This window comes from Brachyistius frenatus, unplaced genomic scaffold (genome assembly GCF_029030835.1).
Source record: "Brachyistius frenatus isolate BFR_SWC_R1_liver_20210118 unplaced genomic scaffold, ASM2903083v1 Contig_5, whole genome shotgun sequence".
Classification (NCBI taxonomy): domain Eukaryota; kingdom Metazoa; phylum Chordata; class Actinopteri; family Embiotocidae; genus Brachyistius; species Brachyistius frenatus.
The window spans coordinates 4562774-4585582 of NW_027210604.1; the positions used below are offsets into that span (position 1 = coordinate 4562774).

Here is a 22809-nt window from a genome sequence, read left to right on the forward strand (position 1 = left end):
AGGCTGCACTTGCCCTCGTTGCATGCCTGTACATATTTTCATCAAACACCATCAGCGTGTTTTTTTATTTTTTTTCTCTCAAATCAGGACTGAGTTGTGCAACAACATAACTTGTTACTGTAGCTGAAGTTTAGTCACTGCAGTGACAACACTCTTCTGAGATGTTCTCCTTATATTAACTTTGTCAAACATGTTTTAAAATGTAAATATTTTTCATAAATGTTCCCCCCCAAAAAAACTACTGAAATAAAATGTCTGGCGACTAGAAACTAGAAAAAAGCCAAAAGAGTCAAATTTTGGTAAATAGACGCCAACAGTTTGGAGTCCGCAGCAATAACCTATCACCACCTTAACATTAAAGTAAAACACATGTTGGCTTAGTAATAGCATTAGCTTTAAATTAGTTTATCGCTGCAAATGAATGAAACTATGTGGAACGGTAACATCAGGCTGATACTATGCTGAACTATAAACTAAACTTTGTTCATTTATTTTGGTGAAATTGCCCGATGAACCATCCTGTTACACTTGTTGCTGAAAGCTTGCAGTAGACAGATTCCAGCAAGTATGTGTATGACTTTATATTTTAATTCCAGTTTTATTGAGTTATGACCTGGAAAAGATAGGTTGCAATTTTTAAGGCAATATACATCTGTTTGGAAAGAGTTAACACAAATAAGGGAGAAGACAGCCAGTATAGCCTGTGGTACTGAGGTTAGGTAGTTTCTGGATGTCTATATGTGATCTATCACTGTTATCTCACTATACTGTATATCTGGTTCTGTTTCACACTCATTGTGCTTTTCATATCTGTGGTTTGACTTGCTGTTTTAGTATCATGCTCAGTCTGTCCCTATTTTTCATCCTGTTTGCCTCATTCTGTTTGTCTCTCCTTCTGCCTTAATCCATTCTCAGCTCTGCCTTTATATAGCAATTTTAATGTTTTTATTCTGTTTCAGTGTCTCTTTGTTTTATTTGCATGACGTGTTAGCGCATCTGTGTTGCAACAGTATTGAAGGGAAAAGAGTAGATGAAGAAGAAATAGTAATTATGATTAAAAAAAAAAGTGAACATATATGAACAGAAAACATCAAAGAAAATTGTACTTGCACACATCCAGTTTGACATCACGGATATATTAATGTCAAAAGCTCTACATGTTATTTTAATATGTTATACCCATACTGTATATGTTGTTAAATATTTTTTTTTCTTTAAGTAGGGTCATAAAAGCCAGAATCGCTTTTAAAAAAAACTTTCATTTAGCTCGTGTTTTCATGCTTTGGACTCCAACAGAAGAAATCAGTGCTTAGGTAGCAGTAGTTAACTTACAGATAAATTCTCCTGATGGCTTTCATGATTTCTTACAGTGACTTCTTTCAATCTCTAGTACATTGTTGTTTACTTTTGTTTTGTTACACATTTGCCTCCAATCAGAATTTTTTTTAGTCTTGGAGCTTCTGTCAGTTGGATTTCTCTGTTAGGGGATTGGTAGTAGGTCAGTTTGCTGCGTTTTTTTCTTCTCTCCATTGTGTACCGAGATGCTTTTTAAGGTGTTATTTGAAGGTTTTGATGGATGAGACTGATTTATGGCTTTAAGGTTGACTGGTTGTTCGAGTCAGTGTAGTGAAGGGCATGGCCAGCTCTTTCAGTGGTTCTACATCTACATTCTCAGTGTTGTATGAAATTGTGTTCTGTTGGGTTGTTGCATTCTTTCTGGTTCAGATGGTTTATATTCTTTTTATATCGCGTATCACTGACTGAGTACTTCATTGGGGAAAGTTCTAGACCTGCTTATTCGTGCAGTTATCCAATCAGCCAATAACGTGGAGGCAGTGCAATACATTAAATCATGCAGATAAAGGTCAGAGGTCTCAGTAATGTCCACATCAAACATCAGAATGGGGGAAAAACAAAACATCTCCAACGGGAGGTATTTCTAAGTATAGAAACACCATTTAGAAATGATGCAATGCAATCATGTCCACAAGGACCAGAATCTCCAAGGAATGTTTCCAACATCTTGGGGAATCCATCCATTTAGGTTGCTTCGATAGCAAATGACCTGCCTGGTATTATAGGTGTTTCTGATAAAGTGCTTGGTGAGTGAAGATTGTTTTCAACGATCTGAATTGTTTTTAACTTCTTTCTGCGATATATATATATATATATATATATATATATATATATATATATATATATATATATATATATATATATATATTCTTCCCCTCCTGACTATTCACATGTGCACAGTCTATACAATCTCTCTTTGAGTCTTTGCTTCATTCCTGATGAAATCATAAATCAATCATTTCAACTCATTCATACCTCCATCCCTTCTTCCTTTCAGTCCCACACACAAAAGTGTAACAACACAAAACATGATTCCTCTTTTCCTGCTTCTTCTCAATCCCTCTACTGTGCTTCTAATGTGAACCCTTGATTCTGTTTTCACACACTCCCTCTCTTGTATACACACACACACACACACACACACACACACACACACACACACACACACACACACACACACACACACACACACACACACACACACACACACACACACACACACACACACACACACACACACGCACACGTCTCTTGACCATCTCACTTTTGCCTTGCTCCCACTCTTTTTGCTTGAGTGTGCTGTCCACATACACACACTGAAACCCCACAATCTCTACTTCATCCACAGTTGTCCTCACACAATACACAGCCACATGTAGTCTGCAACACACAGTCAAACACATATACAGACGCGTATATGCATGCACGTAAACTATGCCCCCCCCCCATCCATACAATTCACTCATCACTCTATACAATGTCTTATCCATCTATCTATCTACAGTATCATCCATCCATCCTCTCTCCCAGTCCTCTCTCCGTCCCTGTAACTGTGTGATAACCACAGAGAGTGACACGAGGAGACAGCCAGTGGCTCTGTGAACGATATTGCTGCAGATTATGTAAGAGCCATAGATTAAGGGAATATCCAGCAGATCATTGCAGGCTCAAAAGACAGAGACCAGCCACCACAATGAAGCACAGTGGGGGCTGAGAAAGCTGGCCTAGTCCATTTTTTTTTATGGAGCAAGATGGAAAGATGGATGTAAGGGGCCAGTGTGGTTTGTTTTTGTGTTGTGTGTGTGTGTGTTAGAGAGAGTTACACTGAGAGAAAGAGGGAGTGGGAGGGATGCATCATGGAAAATGACTGCTTTCACCAAATATGTAGGAGGGAACACTCTTCATTACACAGAGAAAAGGGAAAAAACAAAAAAAACAATGGTGTATCACTGGGAATAGAAACAGCCGTCCCCCAGTCACGATTTAAAACACTACGACCTGTTATGACTGTCAAGTAAAGCCACAACAGGGATGGAAATCTCACAACAACATAACATAAATGGTGCATTTAATGAATCAAATATACAACTGTAAACATAAAGGACAGAAGAGATGGTTATCGCTGTGAGTAAAGGGTGCTGCATGCATTGTCAGTGGTGTGCATGAGTAGGTGGTGCAATAAATTAGCAGAAAATAAAACATTTGTTAGGGGAAAAAAGACAGAGGAGCGAGATAGATAGAAGTGATCTTTATTTATAGGCCCAGCCACAGGTTTCTGCAATCAGACAACTGGTGATTAAATCAGGATGGCTTTGATTTTCAAATTGTCCCGTCATCCTGATAATTAAACTGAATGGATATTGAATGGCTCATTGCAATGTTCTTTTGGCCTGTTATAACGACCAACTGCAGATCGGTGAACTAACATGAAACGGGATCATGAAGACCCTCCTTTCATCTATGTCTTTAACACATTTTATCACATCCGTGCACTCTAGGCATTTGCATGAAGACCCCCTGGAGTCTATAAAGGAGTCAAGTCAAATTAGTTTTATTTATATAGCCCAATATCACAAATCCTAAATTTGCAATCAGGAGCTTTACAGTCTGGACAGCATACAGCTCCCCTGCCCTTGGTCAGATACTCCACAAAGCCCCCAAAACAGTATACTGTGTCAACCAGTTGCTCGTGCATGTGTATCATTCGCAATGTGTATGCAAACTTGTGAGATATAATACATATTGCCCCTTGTTCAGTAACAGGTGTTTGGATCTTAAAATCTATGTCAGTCATCTAAGAGATACCCTTTGTGTGTTTGTAATGACTAAATGTTTGCGTGGGTCAAAACCAACGTCTTCAACATTACCTTCACCCTGAGCAGCCATTTTATCATTCGGAGTAGATATTTGTGGTCTATTCCGACTCTTCCTCTAAGGTTCTAGTGAGGATAACAGGGTTAATGAATCATTTACTGTGGTTGTAACTAGTGGTTTTGAATGCTTTATTACTTTTCTTTATAATTCTCTCTGGATTCTGCAAGCTACAGTATAGGCGAATATTACACGATAGTTCAAGTTGGAAAATGAACTTGTATAACTAAGAGGTGGTGATGGTTGTGAAAATCAAAGTATTTCAAAGTGTGGTTTTCATGAATAACACACTACAATCTTGTAACATATTTTCCACAGTAGATTTTAAGAATGCTGTGTTATATTTAAATGGTGTAAATGCGTAAAATTATATTTCATTGTCACCTGATGATCCGGTAGTCTGTTTCTTTTCACTTGTTAGCTTTGTCTGTGAGTGGTTCAGTTTGTGCTGAGTTGTTGTACGTGTCAGAGCTGATGTATTCAGGGTACTTACTGCCTTGCCTCAAATATATTAGCATGTAAAGTGCATTAACATACACATATCCATCTCCATCACATTCTGGTAATCATCCACAAGCATACACCCACTCAACACCCACTGATATGTACTAACTGCCACAGTGGTGGTCCACAGCTAGTGTAATCTTTTTTCGTACATACACCTACACATACACTATAAATTATACATTACACGCTCATATATAGCACCCACGCACCCCGATGCATGGATATCCACTCCCAAAAAACATCCAAACATCCAGTTAAAACAAGGTTCTCCGTACGTCTTCCGACAAATTTAAGCTAAAGCCGGTGCTCCTCAGTTGAAAGACATCAAACTAGAGCACACTTATGATTCACAGCCTTTAATTATGCATACAGACAAACGTCCCAACACTGCTGTGTCTTCATCAGAGTTAAGGTGGACAAAGACACAAGGCAAACAACATATACAGAATAATCAACCTAGATCAGGTGTGCAAAATGTCATTGGATAATTGATTGAACAAGGTTTCAAATCTATTTGATCATGCTTCCAAGGATGGAAGCTGCCATAGTCACAGTCCAATTCCTAACACCATGTCAGAAACAGAAGGAAATAGACTTCCCATAAAGTTACAGAAATAAAAGTATAAATTACAAGTACTAGCATGAGTCAAGTGTGACCAATTTGAGGAAACATGATAAATTCATGTTTTCATTCACAGTCCTGGTAAGAATTATTGGCACTCCTTATTTTGTATTATACCAGTACGTAGATGTGTAACACTTAGTGTCCGACGAGTTAGAACATCGTGCACAGTATTTCTGCTGCGTCCACTGTGCACAATGTTCCAACGAAAACACTTCATTAAATCCTTCATTAGCAGCAGCAGCAGCACATGTTCTCCATATGCTGAACTGCCCCTGTGGCCTGGTTTTCCCAGATTAACATATCTGAACATAAGACTGCAATACGTAGACAAAAAATGGATTAGGCCATTGTTTGAGATTATGCACAGACTAAGCACAGCTCTGCAGCATCATTGAAGTTCAGATTCGGATTTTGTACACTTGGACAACTCCATCCTTGATCTCATGATCCAATAGATCCAACCTTGTCTAGGTTTACTTTGCATAATGTTTGCCTCATGTTTTTGTTCATTTTGAGGCTAATGCAGCAGTATTTTGTGTGCCGCAGTTCTCTTTTGTTCTCTGGGACATCCATACATCTATAAGTTAGTACCCATCCTCCCTCTGTGTCAAAGTGGGTTTGCTGAAATCTAGAGCAGTGGATAAGGGGAAGAAGAGCTGATCCCTCTGGGATTTGACCAGGAAGAAGCCCAGCAAGCCTGTTGTCACCATCAAAAACAGCTTGTCACTTGGATCAGCTGCACATACCTACAGTACACCGTACAAAGGCAAAGCAAGCAATGTGGACTCACTGCAGGATCTTATGTACAGTTCAGTGCCTCACTCAAGGATACACAGTGTTATTTAGTGATGAGAACTTAACGTGAAAATGACCAGTAGTTAGATCACTAGGACACTCTCCCACAGCCCTTCACCAAAGTCATCTTGCTGTAATGCTTTACAAATCTATCCATTTTTTAATTCCTTGTTCTACTTCATACACCTTTCACAACCTCCATTACACATGTGCTCTTATCTCCGTAACACTCTATTGAAGCATGGGGAGAATGGAATGATTTAAAATAATACGGCATATTTATTTTTCTCCCCTCTCTCTTTCTCTTTGTCACAAGCACATATCATGTTAGTGTAGCTTGAAAGGTGCAAAACACCCCATACTCAAAAAGTCAAAATAATAGATACATTTGATGCAGTCACTGATGTTGAAAAAAAAAAAAAAGTCCACCCTCCAAGAATGATTGTATATCTCAGATTAGCTACCATGGAATGACTGATGAGGTTGTTTTGGAAAATGGCATCAATGCTCCATCAATCTATTGTGTACAACAAAATTTACATTTGATGAATATTCACTACTGTTTTTATTTGTGCATTTACTGTCACATGAAAATGTTGCAGTTGGAAATATATACATTTTTGTGAAATTGAATAAGTCAAGGAATCTGGCCATCATGCATTTTTGGAAAGGTTCCTCTAAACCAGAGGACTGTAACAGTTTAATAGTCTCTCAACCTGTAAAGGAGCATGTAATCCTGTAGCCTCACAAATCCAGCCTAAATCTCACAAGTTCAGTTTTAGTTCCAAGACAGTCTGAAAAAAAAACATTCAGAGAGAAGTGAATAAGCCAGACAGCTAAAAGCTGGACTGTTCAGTGTACTATAAGGAGTTTATTTCTTAAAACGTATGTACAACTGGCTACACTGTAATGAACATTATTCTGCAAAAGTATGGTTTATTTCAGAGTCATATACTTGTTTGGGTGGAAAATTTAAAACAAATCAAATGCAAATATGGTGCAGAACTTGCCTAAAATAAATTGAATAGTATCAGTGCTTGATTTGAAGTAGAAAGAAAAAAAAATAAGTGCCCCTTTTGTTGGTGGGTGTATTGGCCGATTCTGAATTTCTACAGTGAATAAAAGATACTAGGGGGATATTCTTTACATTCACAACTATAATCTATTCAATCAAGGGGACAACGATTTTAATTATTAGAGACCAGGTCGAAACCTACTAGTATATGCTGGACCGTGTATGAAATGATGGAGGGCTTTTCATCTGAAACAAGGGTTGTTAATTTGAAACAGACACAGGAAGTTATAGTGTTAGGCCAATCAATGGTGATATTAAGCATTTATTGTCCGGACCTGATTCTTGACATTTTTGGAAGGTTAAACACTGTTATTAATAAATAAGATGCTCATAAACATTACAATATGGTCTGGGGTGAAACTGAATTATAGCAGCAAATGTTTTTGCTGGTGCTAACCTTACATCAACAGGCTCTTCATGCTGGGAGTGGCGCTAACATTAGCTTGCTACTGCATTTAGTCCCAGTTGGGTAGGATCTGACAAATACGACTCTATTGTGTCATCATGTGACTCTGCTCATGTTCTCTTCCGTTCGCCAGGCCATCATTATTGTAAGGTTACTTCAACTAGCCCCTGTCAAAGAAAAGCAAGCAGGAAAAAAGGGGAACAGATGAGCATCATTTAGTGCCTGTAATGCAGTGCATTTAGGGCCATTATGAATCCCAGATAAGTTATTATAAAAAAGAAAAAAAAAATCATGGTACACCAAAGAGCAAAATGTAATGTACCAGTACTGAGTACCAGTGAGTATGACTTCAAGCACTGAATATCATGTTATTTACAATTTAATCTCTTTTAAAATGTTCATAATAAAAGTAATGTAATCTCTGAGTTTCCCTATGAAGCATGCAGTCTGGCAAAAAAAAAAAAGGTTTTCACAAGGCTACTCATGTTAAATATTTGATTATTATGCTTCCTCATAATTGTTCATTGTTCTCACTTCCATAATAATTTAGTGGAGCTTCTGTTAGATATTCCAAAATCACCTTGAGCCACCAGGAAGTGACTGTTCTATTTCTGTGGTACATCTGTTGATACAAGATTTTTCTACACTTTTGTCTTTGGTTTAAAAAAAAAGAGTAATTGTTCTCTTTTTCTATCGCTCTCTGAATCTACCTACAGGCAACATGGTGTTCCTTGACCTATTTCCCAGTTGTACTCTTCCTTCCTCTCCTCACACATACTGAATCTGATTTACAACTACTGGAGCAGGGAGCATGTGTTGAGATCACACTAGTTACTGAAAGTTGATGAGGCATACGATAACCATGTGTCAATATACTGAGCCTCTTTTGTTTAATATGTTTTGTTTGCTTGCCACAACTACATCAATCTTGATGGAATGGGTTGATTGAAATCACATCCAATCAAAAACAAAACATCATTGATTTACTTTGTTGGGTGTGATTACTGTGGTACTCATTGGTATTCTAGACATAGTTCTACACACACACACACACACACACACACACACACACACACACACACACACACACACACACACACACACACACACACACACACCAAAAATCAACTCTCAGCTGTTTAAATATGGAACTAACATCAGACTGATTTGTCTTGATTTTGGTTTTCTTGTGTTTTCATATATATATATAAAATTATTTAAAAAAAAATTAATTAAATGTTTGATTTATTGACGTTATAGGTTACAGCCATTATAACAACTGATCCTTTTTCATGCAGAATCAGTTTCAACTACAGTATTAATTCTTAGCACATACAATTTTATGACTCTGCGCAACAGAACAGTACCAGTTCCATTAATAATTCCCTCATATTACATCACACAATATTATCTTAATGTGGATCTCCTCCTACAGTTTCTATATCTTTCCTCTTTTCCTCTCTAAGGTGGATGCCAGCAGTGTGCTGAAGAAAAGGATGAACTCTGCCCCGCTGTTTGACCGCCCTGCCAAAACATTTCCCAATCCGCCTGTCAATGCCCAAGCTTTCCTGCAGCAAGGTTCAGCTGTACCGGCCAACAACGTTCTGACTGGCACCAGCATCATCGACAAATATTCACGCATCCTCTTTCCCCTTTCGTTTGGCGCCTTCAACCTGGTCTACTGGATCGTATATCTCACCAAGGACACCATGGAGATGTCCAGGTGAACAGATGGCAGGATTTTTACAAATGATTCCAGCATTTGTTTTGTTGTACTTGGAGCACAGTGTGGTTTTTATTGCATAAGACAAAGAGGGATGGTGGGACTTTTTTGGTATCACTATCACTTTACAGAATGCAATTTGTTAATTCATTTTTTGGTTCAATTTTGCACATTCTTACCCTTGCCACTGCAAAATATATGCACTTTATGCACATTCACATGGGTGTTGCTGAGCCTCTTACACACACAGCAGACAGAGTATGACTTCAGAACAGAGGACGGTATATTTTTCATCAATATCCCTAAATTCAACTTAATCTGCTGGCAAGAGAGACAGTACGAGCAATTTAAAAAAAACACAGTTGAATTAGCAAAATATAAAACTGCAGAAATGTATTGTTTTGGACCACTCCCCATGTAGTCAACGCTCTGCCTCCTCTTTATCCACAACTGATATGCTCAACCATTCACTGTGAATGTATATTTCTGTTAGAAAGTATGTGTGTGTATTATTCATGTTGTGGAAACATAAATCTGTTTACAGGGTCATACTGTGGGGGAAAAAAAGCAAGTCCCATAATGTAAATCATAACATTTTACAATGAGGACTTGGTTTAAGGTGAAGGTAAAGTGGGTTCAGGGAAGAGTGTGAGTTAGGCAAGCAATGGTACTGGTTAGGTTTAGAGTAAATCTTCAGGAAATTAATAAGTTGATGTATTATGCATGGAAGTAATGGAAACAAAACTGTGTGTGTGTGTTTGAATGTGCAAGACAGAGAAAGGGGTAGTATGGGAATGTGCAGTATTTATTTGTCTCCATTATATGTTTTTTTCTTTTGTATGCATTTGTCGGCCTAAGAGCGCATATATTATTCATCATCTGCACAAAGATACACTTTCAGCTCTAATTATTTCCCATATGGCTTTCCCAAATGTGTTGAAGGGTGGTCACAGGCTGGATACGGTGGTTGAGCAATACCAGACCACCAGGCAACACTGGCAGGCTCTGTTTTGTCATTCAGTGCGTTGCAATGTGCCTGGCACTGTCCAGTGCTAACTGGCCGCAGTACTCATAGTTTTTTATGTTTCTTTGTTTTCCATACAGAGCGGACCATGGCAGATAATAGCATGGAAATGACACTATCTTTTGGTGCAACTGAGTAGGAATGGTAAAAATGTCTCCTAGGGATCATTTGTCAGACATTGATTCTCTTAGTAAACAACCACTCTAGCTCTCTGCAAAGCCTTACTGACATAGGGTGGTGCTAATGGTAGTCTAGGGCACCACAATATAGCAAAAATAATTAATCTTGCCTGATCTAGTGTTATGATTAAGGTCCCCCTACATGTGGGCCGAAACGGTGAGCAGCTGTGCAACGTTGCAAAATCAAACCATTTCTGAAGCGATATTATTACCATTTTTGGTCTAATTTTGTTTCGTTTGTGCAAATCTAAGTACATCTGTTGTTTTTATGTCAGACATACTGTGTGTATATATATATATATATATATATATATATATATATATATATGAAAAGCACTTCATACTGTATGCTAATTAGGATCTCGCTCAAAACTATTGTGTTGCTGTCTTGTCAGCCAACAAAGTTCAACCTCACTTTAGGTCTTAAATAATAATATTTTTAGATTAAATTAAATGCTGCCAAACCCTCGCCCTACTGGCCTTTGTACTGCAGAACCATTTTGGTCCATAACATCTGATCTGATGTATGGTTTTAATGAAAACCTTATATTATACAGAGAATGTGACCTAAAATAGGAAACCAGAGACCTACCGTGCTTGTCAGGGTGAATTGTGAGAGCTCAGGGACCCATTAATGTCATTTCAAAATTGCGTTTATGGTTTCTCACAAGAGCTGTCTTTCAAATGCACGTGATAAACTGAAGCATATACATAACTCTCAGTTCTCACTGATATGGAGCAGTCTTTATGGCATTGTTATTGTCAAAGCAATATGTCTGTTAACAGGTGAAGTAATGCTGCAGTGTTTTGATGACATCAAGAGATGGATGCTCCTCTCTTACATCACTTGTACAGATCCAGCTTCGGGTTTGACACTTTGATGGCATGCTGAGGGTTTATACCGGTTAAAGGAGAAGGCTCACTTTATGATGTGTGTGTGTGCATTCAAGTTTGTGTGGTTGATTTGTTACACCCATATGCTCTAACAGATGTGTATGCCTGGTTGTGCATTTATGTGTACACTATCGATGTGTATCACAACTTTTGACTCTGGGGCTTTTCAACTGTGTTCTTTCATTCCCTGCCTTGCTCTTTCTCCAAAAAGGGAAAAGCCCCAAGGCATGAGCCGAGACAAGTCAGATGACATGACAGTGTTGGCAGGCATTGGAATAGCTCTGTGTGACTAACCCTCTTAGTGGCACTCTCTTAACTGTATCTATTAATTGATAGGGGCTGTAAGCTTGAAAGCAGATCCTGACTAACTGATTGTAGAGAATCAGAGGAGTGGTGGCCTTTAGGCTGTGGGAATGAACTTCAATTGAAAATACGGAAATAACATGTCTGTAGTTCGCATGGGATTGTCTTTAGGTATTCGTGTGCATGTGTGTATATCTCCAAAATACAGGAGTTTCTCCATATACAGTGCATTTAAGTGTGACTAAGCAAGTGCATTGAGTGGGGGCAGTGATGAGAGGAAAAAGAAGGTGATACAATACACTGTGCCCTGAGGCTGATAGCTGAAAGTCCCATTGGTGTTAGATGCAGCCAGTGTAAAGAACAAGTAGAACCATAGGTTGTCATTCTGATCGATTGTGGTTACATCATCCTGACTCTGAGAGTCAAGATGTCAAACACAGACAAAAACTGTCACCAGACATGGTTGCTGCAGGCAGCGTCATACAATTTACAGTTGAGCTTATGCTGTTATCACAGTTTTTAATGGGATGTAGATCTGGGTGTCATCTGCATAACACTGATAATGAATATTGTGATAGCTGTTTTTTATTTTTTTTTTATTTTTTATCCTAATAGAAGCATGTAAATAGACAACAACATGTGTCCAAGGATGGAGCCTTGGGAAACACCACAGGTCACCAGGGACATTAAAGAGGATGCATTATCAATGATTACTGAGTATGTTCTGTTTAACGAAGAAGATCTGAATCAGTCTAAGGCAGTATCTCTGAGGCCGACCTGCCTTTCAAGGCAATCTTACAGAATTGCGTGATGGATGGTATCAAAAGCTGAGCTAAGATCAAGCAGAATTAAATTACCAGCATCAGCTGTTTATAATTTGTTACTTAATTAAGGCTGTTGCTGTGCTGTGAAGGGATTCAGACCTTAATTGAAATTCAACAAATCATTATTCTTCAAGCCACCAAATACGTCAGTGTACAAATAAAAAACAAAAGCTGGTGCGGAAAGTACAACAGATTTTGCAGCTGCTTCCCAGAGACACAGAGAATTTTTCGAGGAATTTCCTGCTTCAATGGACTACATTTACCATAAACACTGATTATATCCACTTAAGAAGTGACCATTTTTTCTTTTAAAGTATGAGATGAAACAGCCAGTAGAAAGCTGTTTACAGTGCTGAAGATATTGAAACCAGCAGTATCAACAACCACGTTTAGGAAGCTAGAGGACGGACTGAAAGCTTAAAGGAAGAAATATGCTGCAGGGCTCTAAGTGCACGGCTATCTCTTCCACCTTAAAAGCTAGAGGACGGAATGCTGGAAGGACATGATGAAGGTTTCAATTTACCACTTTTAAGTTGCACTTCTTTCTTGTGTAGCCGAGTTGGAGGATTGTAATGTGTTTGGATAACACTTTAGGTTGACAAAAAAACTGGATGACTAGGATTCTGTCCAGATCATGTCAAACCACTGACTATCAGAACCACCAGTAAGTTACCATCGGTGAGATAATACAGTTCTCCACAGGATAATGAGGAATGTTGACCGGCCTGTGATGTCAGGAGCCGGGTAGTGAACTGCTGAGATGGCTTTGCTTTGTAACAGTGCCTGGTCTGCGACTGATAAAGTCTTAGAAGTCTGCATGGCCAAAAGTGCTTATTTGTCTTTTTAGTATGTCCCTCTGTAATCAACTTGAGGCAACGACATCTAGTCAACAGGCAAACCACAAACAAAATGTCAACTCCTGTCATGTACAGAAAGAGGCTACAGCAGTATCAACATGTGACTTTGATACAAACAGAAGGTTTAATGTGCTGTCACAGAGTTTATCTGATCCTTAATCAATTAAAGCAAATAATCATCTGAATGAACGAGATAACAACGATCTATGTGTGAAAATCAGACACACATACATGACTATTTGTAAAGAAACTTCGCAATTACACTGAGGGAATATGAAAAGAGCCATTGTAGACACCAGCTTTTAGGAAAATAAGGGCATTCCTGCTGTGCGCTATGAATCGCGGGTTGCATCACAATCCTCTGTACAATGCTTCACATTCTGTTAACACTTACATTTCTTTGCTATTTCCATGCAGCACCACCCACACTGGTGACCCCTTGATTCTGAGTTAGATCCACCTTAATCCAAATTTCGCATCCATTAAATGAGAGCAGGGCAGGTCTTTTCACTCCAGAGAAATAAATATACAGCCCAGGTGGCCCTAACTGAAAGGAGATAGCAGTGCATGCAACAGACCCTGCTCTGTCTTTGTATCTCTGCTTACATTATAGTGTGCCCTCCTGTGAAGATGAGCTGGACCAGAAGAAAAGATTTTCTGTTTGTGTGCGTGTATGCGCAGGTGGATTTGTGTGTGTGTGTGTCTACTTCTGTGAGGATACAGGCATACAAGTGTATAAATGTGCCATGGCAGCAGTGCCTACCAACGGCAGGCTATTTTAATGAATAGCACCATTCAGGGCAAGACATGAAGGAAACAAATTTGCTGAAAACACTTCCTCCCATGAAGGGCCCCAGCTGGTTGGCTGACTGGTTGCTGGCTGGCTGGCTGGCTGGCTAGCTGGCTGACTGGTGTATGTGTGTCAGAGTGGGTACAGCAGGCGATAAGCCTTGCTCCTCTTTATTGGCCATCAGAGTGCCAGGCTTGAAAAACAACTTCCCCATTGTTGCTCATAAATCAAAACCACTAAATGCTGTTTCCAACTCAATTCCTATTTTCGACTGCGGGGCCGTTGCCATAACTTTGGTGTAATGATCATTCAATTACAGGCCACTCAGACAGGGAGCGAAGAAGACCGATATAAACAGTGATCCCCTATCTATCATATTTCTCTCTTGGGCCTTCTGGGAATTGCCACATCTGCCTTTGTCACCTAGTTTGTGTGTGCTTGCATGAATGCATTTCTCACACATCGGGCCCCGTTTACATGAATGTCTGTGTGCACACTCAAGCAGAGAAATGTGAACATTTACAAATCCTTAAAAGACAAATTGCTATCAGACAAGAAAACAGCTCCCTATCCCCAATTTTCTTTTCACAAATACACACTCTTTCTCTCTCACCTAATTACCTTTGCACTCAATTGCTTTCTCTATTTCTCACTTTATCTCGGTATCACTCTTTTAAACACACATTCCCGCTCTCTCGGCTACCCCCCTCCCTGTCTTAACTTCCCTGCACTGGCGCACTGCCTGTACTCTGACTCCTCTTTGATAAGACAGGGCAGCTCAACGGGCTAAGCAGAGTGGTGTCCCTCCACCTCATCTCCTCAGCATGAATCATCCAGCCATCTTTTCTCTGACTCTACCACTGTTTTGCCCATCAGTCGTCTTTGCAGACGGTATAGATACATATTGGTCATTTGGTTAGCTATGCAAATACAGTTAATATAGCAGTGCCGGCTTGTCCAAAGAGAAATGGTCCCATTACCCATGAGGTCACAAGTTCTATTCAAGAGCAAATATAAGTCTGTCAGTGGTTCCATGACCTGTCAATGCACCCACGAGCAAGACTTGTCACCCATTTTCAAGTCACACTGGATAAAACTTCACCTTCAAGTTAGTCTTTTTCTCAAAAGGGACTATTAATTCAACATTAAATCTTCTTTATGGTACAGAATGACAAACCAAAACTATACAACAATATACAATAGCCACAGGAATTGCTTGTTGGCTGCTTTGATCTTGTTTGTTCTTGTTCAACGACATCACTTTCTTATGAGCGTTTGTTTTTCAAATAACTGAAAGAAATAAGTTAGAAGCTGTGAAACATTGATTGTAATCTTTGTTATTTTTGCCTGCACTTTGCTTTACCCTCAACCTCCTTCCTCATGTTTTGTTTGTGTGCACTGGTTGATTTTTTTTTTAGACATCTCTGGGCATCTATGAAAAACTGTACATTTGTTTGTTTTCTCACTGCAGTCACGTGGATATAGAGACACACGTACACATTTCTATTGAGGCTGTTTTAAATTGTTTATTGAAGCAATCTAATTTATAACAGTACAAGGTTTTGACATTACAAGACTAAAGACTAAAAAAACGAGTGGCCAGGCTGTCTAATATTTAGCTGAAACGTCATGATACCATCCCACAGTCACAAACATGCATGTGTATATACACGTGCTAAATGATACATTGTGATCTACCACTTACTTATATTTCAGACTGGGCATACACAACCAAATGGACAAACTTACATCCGCATACTGCAACCATGTAACAATTTCTTTCAATTAAATGTTTTTTAAAGTGCCAGTCAATTTTATTAGTTTTACACTGAGCATAATTAATAAAAATGAATCTTAATTATTAAAGCCCTTTAAAAGCATGCAGATACGGTTCCTTAAAATGGCTTCGTGCCTCTCTGGAAACCGAAACCACACAGAAATCTGGCATTTTTGCCACCAGCCATGTAAACTCTCTGGCTGAAAATGGCTCTTATTGCTGTCAAAAGTGTCTACTGTTTTAACACTTCAGGCAGAGGAGGTGGAGGTGTGAACTACCTGGCTGAGGTTCCCAGATGAGTTTCACAAGATTTTTTGTGTGGACAGCATTGGCAGCGAGGGACTGAATAAATTCAAATTTTAAATACAGCCTGGAATGGATGCCAGCCTTTAGAGCAAGATTGAACCAGCGCACGCGGTTACATCATACCACTGTGCATTTGTTCTTGTGTGCAGGCTGATGTGGACGGATGTGAAATGGAGTAGGTGTGCATGTGTCGGTGTCTGTATGCATACATCAATATGGTTGAATATGATAAAATATAAAACAAATTCATCCATCTTCTTCAAGCACACACTGCCATTTTTTCCTCACTAATTCTACCTCTCCTTCTCTTCTTGTCTTACAGGGATACCATCTAAACCCAGAGGTTGTCTTCCTGGAAATCACAAGCACACTTTCATACACACTTGCATACAGAAAGAGGGACACGGACACACACACACACACACACACACACACACACACACACACACACACACACACACACACACACACACACACACACACACACACACACACACACACACATATATTTTCTCACAATAAATAGAGGACAGACACTTGCCAAGCACTCTTTTATGCCGCCTCAATGCATTGTATTTCTTTTTAAGTAGTCCCATGGAAAGTGAGTGTTTTGAGAGCAGGTGTACCAGCTCTTTTTGCCAACTTGACCAGAGAGCTCAAAGCCATGTGGGCCCCTAGGCTCTGGAACCATTTCAAACAGGTACTGCATCTCTCTGCCGCTCTCATATATTTATTTCTCTACCACGATGTTTAAAAAAAAAAAAAAAAAAAAAAGTCACGTCAGGACACGTTTTTGAGTGTCTCTCCTATATCTCTTGCCTGAGTGGATGGGGGCAAAAACACCAGCTAGGCTGCAGTGCCAGAGGTAGAGCCACTATACAGAGCTAATGTTGTATGTATTTATTTTTGTGTGCGTGCAACGTGCATGCATTTCCAGACATTAGAGTGATGTTGCATGTGTTCTTGAAATGACACATTCCCTTCCCTGATATTTAGAAGACACTTGAGGGAATGAGTGTTGCTTGTTTTCCTGACTGGATGTATTGTGACTGACTTGACTTGCAGGAACCCTCTCACTGGCAGCTCTTTTTTCCACTCTTCTACCCCCCCCCCCCCCCAACCCGTCCCCTCCCATCCTGCCACCCCACAACACTCTATTTTTTTTTTTTTTTTGGTTCATTGGCTTAATTTCCCACTGCTGATGGAGTACAGAGGATGTGAAGCAAAATCTTCAAAGGGTTTATATGTGTTCCACAGATACATTGGCCTGGTTGAATATTCACTGTCACATGCACATGTCAATGGAGAAACGTGCACATACAAATACAAAAAAGAGGAAAACACTAAAACATGCATGCCACTCAGTTACAGTTGTTTTCCAGGATTTTTACAACAGCTAGATTATATGTCCTACATTTCCTGTTGGCAGAAATAAACATTAAAACATAAGTGCATGATTTAATGACTAGCATAAGTAAAGACGTCACAGCTCGAAGCTGTGCTCTGTCTGGAAACAGTTTCAGGAAAGATAACAGAAAAAACATTGCACCTGCCTACGGGAGACAGAGGAAAGCATACTGCACTGATGTTCAAGTTCAGGTTTGTCAGGCAATTACAGAAAATTAATGTAAGCGGAAAAAGTTTGAGCTATACAATTTATGACATGCAATCCACTTCTGTGCAACTGTGAATGTTAACAGACATTCATAAAAAAAATAATAAAAAAAAAAGGCAGAAAAACCAATAGTTAACCCACTACTGCACATTAGCATTACCATCTCAGTCTTCATGGAGCCTGGCAACAAGACCTCTTTCCTCTGAGAAGATTAAGGCCTTTATATGCTAACATTGCAAACATTTTCTTTCTTGTTCTTTTTATTTAGTGTACTCATTTTAATTGGAGACAAAGGATTCCCATACTGGTTGCCAATTATTTATTGAGATGACAGCCGTTGCTCCTGTTTTTCTTTTCTTTTTTTAAAGCAGCAAAAAAAATTGAAAATTAAACCTATCATCAGCAATTATACCAAATGCCAAAACATATTCATTAATAATCCACTTGTGTGGATTTGCATATAATTATGCACCGTTTGCAATTAAGCCGAAAGAGTCACATGTTAAAGCCGTGTGGTGTCTAAATATATGCTGATGTGTTTACTTCCTCATGACATCGATCATCCACGAGGATGTTCTCATTAAAGGTGTCTTTTATCAACACAGGCACCTCTAGGAATATAAATTCTGAACACTGAACCAGAAGATTATACTAGTCTTAAAAAAAAACTGCACATCCAATGTTTGTTGGATATTTCATTTTGGCGAAAATACCTGCAATAACTTTACGTTAAAACTGTCCCTGTGTTCTTTTTCAGTTTTGAACAAACAGTACTGAGGGTCCTATTTATAGGTTCTTAAATATAATGTAACACGATTTTCTTTTCTTTGATATCCCCTTTAGGAAGAAAGTCTCTTCAGTTGCCGTAATTATTTGCATTTGGCTTGATTTGTGAACAGAGCTCAGTTCAAAAACATTGTTATGGTAAATAAAAAAAATGCAAGAGTAAAAGAAAAGAAATATGCAATGTAACCAAAAATGCAATATAGACTGTCATTGGACCTCAGGGTTGGGATGGATTTCTTAAAACCATACTGTACTCTGAAGTTGCAAACCAACAACTCAAGAGGGCCTCAATATTGGACAATTCTTCAAAAACTCGGGTTCTGCCCAATGCCAAGGATTATACATTGTTGCTTGCTACAATATCTCTGCATGGCAGTTGTGGTATGACTAAGGTAGGGTTAGGGTTAGACTACTAAAACACTTTGTAGAGGTTAGGGATAGATCGTGGTTACACTTTATATACAATTTTAATAGCAGGTCTGTGAAAGGATGGAAAGTCTGATCTCCGACATGGAAATCTGGGTTTGGACTCAAGAGTGTACTTCAGATTTGTTCAGCTGACATAGAAATCGTGTGAAACTATGGCCTAGTGTTGTAAATTATAGATTGGAACTGATTTGTTTATTTTAAGGCCTGTTGTTGCATTTATTTTTTTCTTTCACCTGTATAACAGAAGACAAAAAAAAACAACCAACAACTATGGTGTCAGCCTTTATGGACTGTCTTTGTATCTTCCTTCTTTCTCTACTTCAATTCATCATCCTTCTGCCCTCTGTCTTTGAGGCAGAGGCTGAAGAGATGGGGGCATTTCAACCCTGTACATCAGGCTGTATTGTGGGAACTGCCAGTGAACTCAGACTGCTACACAACTGCTGGCTCAACCCCAATGGAGACTCAGCGCAATGATGACCTTCCACCTCTGAGTGTTTTTCTGCAGAATAAACTTCAGTCGAATAGTTAAACAGAAATAAACAGCTGTAAGGATGTGTGTTCGAATGTGTGCGTGTGTGTGTGTGTGTGCGTGTGTGTGTGTGTGTGTGTGTGTGTGTGTGTGTGTGTGCGCGCGTGTGTGTAAGAGAGTGTACTTTTTCTATATGACTGAGCTCGTTTGCTTTTATCAGTGACCTGATTGATCTGCCCTCTGACCCCAGCCTAGCTGCTCAGCTCCATCACATCGCTATACAAGAGCCAAACTTGCATGACCTTTGACCCTTCTTGTGCTTGTTAGGGTTGTTGAATGTAGAAGGTTGTGAACTCCATAGAATATACAATTCTATTGCTATGGTGACTGTGGCCAAAAACTGCCCTTTTGTTATTTTCATTTCATTCCACAGGCATGGGCTTCGTTGGTTCTTTAATTTAGCCAGTGTTAATCATTCTTTTCATTTCTACACTGTCATTTGCCTAAACAATGTGGCCACAATGTAGAAGACAATAAATGCTCTACACTGTTATTTTATGTGTATATTTTGTGAATATGATTCAGTGTTTCTGTACGTTGCTATTTGCATTTCCACTGTATGACCCTGCTAAATGATCAGCTTTACTGCATTAGCCATTTTTACTGGTTTGAATGACAGACTATAGCTTTTATATTTTAGCGTTTTCATTCCTCCTGATTTGCTCCGTGTACACATCGCTCTCCATTAGTTTTTATTGTCATGAAGAAGGCCTGTTTTAATTGCAACTGAAAATAATATTTGCATATCCAGGTCTTTTGTCCCCTGTTAATAAAGTAAATCCGACTCACTTTTCCCACAGGATTGTATATTACTATGTTGAATAAAGCCAGATTATGTATATATGTATGCATATATATTTCTCCTTTCCACTTTGTATATACCTGTGCAGTGACAGATATAGTCTTTTAGAATGACATTTGTGGTTCTACTCATTTGAAAATACAAACTTTGTTTTAAGATTGCCAATCTTGAAATTTCATGCAATTACTGAAGCACTTCTCAGTAGGCTGTTTTTTTTTTTTTTTTTTTTTTTTTTTTTTTTTTTTTTTTTTTACTATTACCACCACAATTTTCATCAAATGACATGTTAGACAACTTCTTTCATCCAAACAGATGGCATTTCCACATAACTGTTGTAAAAGATTGTAATAGTTTAATATAACTGGTTTTATTTACTTCCTCTCACCACACTGCATGATGATGATAATACTCATTTCACACATGAATGCTACTGGAGCCTACACTAAATGTGACTCCTTTCCTATATTCAGTGATCCTAGTAATGATGTGATATGCAATGTCATGAGAGAATGGTAGCGATGTGGTTTGGTCAGTGACTCACACATTTATGTAATTCAGTCTCAGTATGGTCTACACCGTAAGGGGGCTTCACCATACTAAACTATGGCGCATGGCGCTTAGTGCTGGTTAACTGTTTGTAGTGCAATGCAAACACACACACACAAACAATAATGTTTAAAAAAAACTATACACAGTATAAACATGAACAAAAAATGGACAGTTGCGGCTAAAAGGTTGTTCAAGCAAGAAAATCTGCCATCTCATAACCCTCAGTTTTTACCAAAAACACCATAAAGGCATTTAGAGCTAAAAGAAAGTGAGCATCTAACCATAGCAGTGTTAATTCTCCATTCATCCACCCATAGTAGTGGAACCCCCACCACCATCACAGTCTCCTCTCATTCTGCTTTCAGTCTTTCTACACTCTGAACAGCCAGCGGGCAAAAAATAACCAGAAAATTAGGGGGGAAAAAAGGGAAATTTTATGATCCAACTTCCTGTTCCGTTTTGATACAAACGCATGTGCTTCCAACTAGTCTCAGTCTGGGTCACCGTAGCCAATCACAAAAGGGTAGAGTGCCATCTATTGGTTCACAACCTGAATCCTCTCTCCTCTCCATCACCACCTATCCTCTCTCCCTCCGCCCGCAGACACGCTGGCGCGCAACTCCTACACACTGACTCACCATATGTTTTTACACACGCACAGAGAAAATCACAGTTTGAGCGCACACTGCAGCCACGTGCACAGAAAGACTGACACATAGCGATACCGTTGGTATGTTTATATGTGAGGAAGCACACATGCTAATGCATGCAGAAATGTGTACCGAATCACAGCACACAGCTCCATGCAAATGCTGAAACTGACAAATACAACTCAGCAACACCCCTAAATTAATTAAATTCAAATTTTATAATTAAAACTAATCAATATAAAAAGGATGTTCAATACATTTCTCAATAATTTGAGGTTTGTTGGTTATTTTAGAATAAAGCCATACATTATTCAGGACCATGATTCATTTATTGAATTTAAACACCATTATGTAATTTTTAATAGTTTTAAATTAGTCAGCTGACCATGACTTGAAAAATAAATTATTTTATTTTAAGTTTAGGAGCATTCCTAAAGTTACCCACCTTCTTAGAAATGATTATGTCACAGTAAACAATGTACAATTATTTATGTGAGCACCTGTTTTGTTTCATGCTGGCCCAACATTGTGATTAAAGGTGGATGTGTGTGTTTGTGTGTGTATTAATACGATAACAATATTTGAATACATACAGTGAAGCTGTTTGGCTTTCAAGGTCAGGGTGATGTCAACTCTTGAAAGAAGACCTGTTAGAGCAAGGATGATACATGTAGGCGGAGAAAAAGGAAGGTGGTATATTCTGCTGACCTTTGACCACCAGGAAAATTAGTTTGTATGTACATATATGCAAGCAAACATGTGCTCCCCTCTACGCAGACACACCAGCAGCGAAGGGATGGAGCACGGTGGAGCCGAAACGCAGCCGTGTCTGAGTGCTCCTCCACTGTGAACGATTTCCACAGCACTGTCAGCAGGCACCATATTAACCACATCAGATTCACTCACATGCCAGACTGTGACATGCAGTCTGATTCATCAACTTTCCACACTGTCAAACCAGGAGAGAAGGAGATAGAGAGACAGAAGGAGGGAACGAGGGAGGGAGTAGAGAGGAAAAAGAGAGAGGAAGGTGAGGGGAAAGATGCAAAGATGGGGAGGGGAGAAGAAAGTCAAATTGAGAAGTGGAGAGAAGACGAAAGAACCATGAGGAGTGAACTGAAATAAGTGGAGAGG

At 39.0% G+C, this 22809-nt stretch overlaps 1 protein-coding gene across 2 annotated transcripts in view; it reads left to right on the top strand.

Annotated features, from left to right (window-relative positions):
• The window catches only part of gabra6b (gamma-aminobutyric acid type A receptor subunit alpha6b), a 29443-nt gene extending 10465 nt beyond the window's left edge, over positions 1-18978 (top strand). For both annotated transcript variants that reach the window (XM_069718025.1, XM_069718032.1), the window contains 2 exons: positions 9102-9358; positions 16635-18978. In XM_069718025.1, the coding sequence (XP_069574126.1) occupies positions 9102-9358; positions 16635-16647 (270 nt within the window). In that variant the 3' untranslated portion in view covers positions 16648-18978. The remainder of the gene's footprint in view (positions 1-9101; positions 9359-16634) is intronic.
• The last annotated feature ends 3831 nt before the right edge of the window (positions 18979-22809 follow it).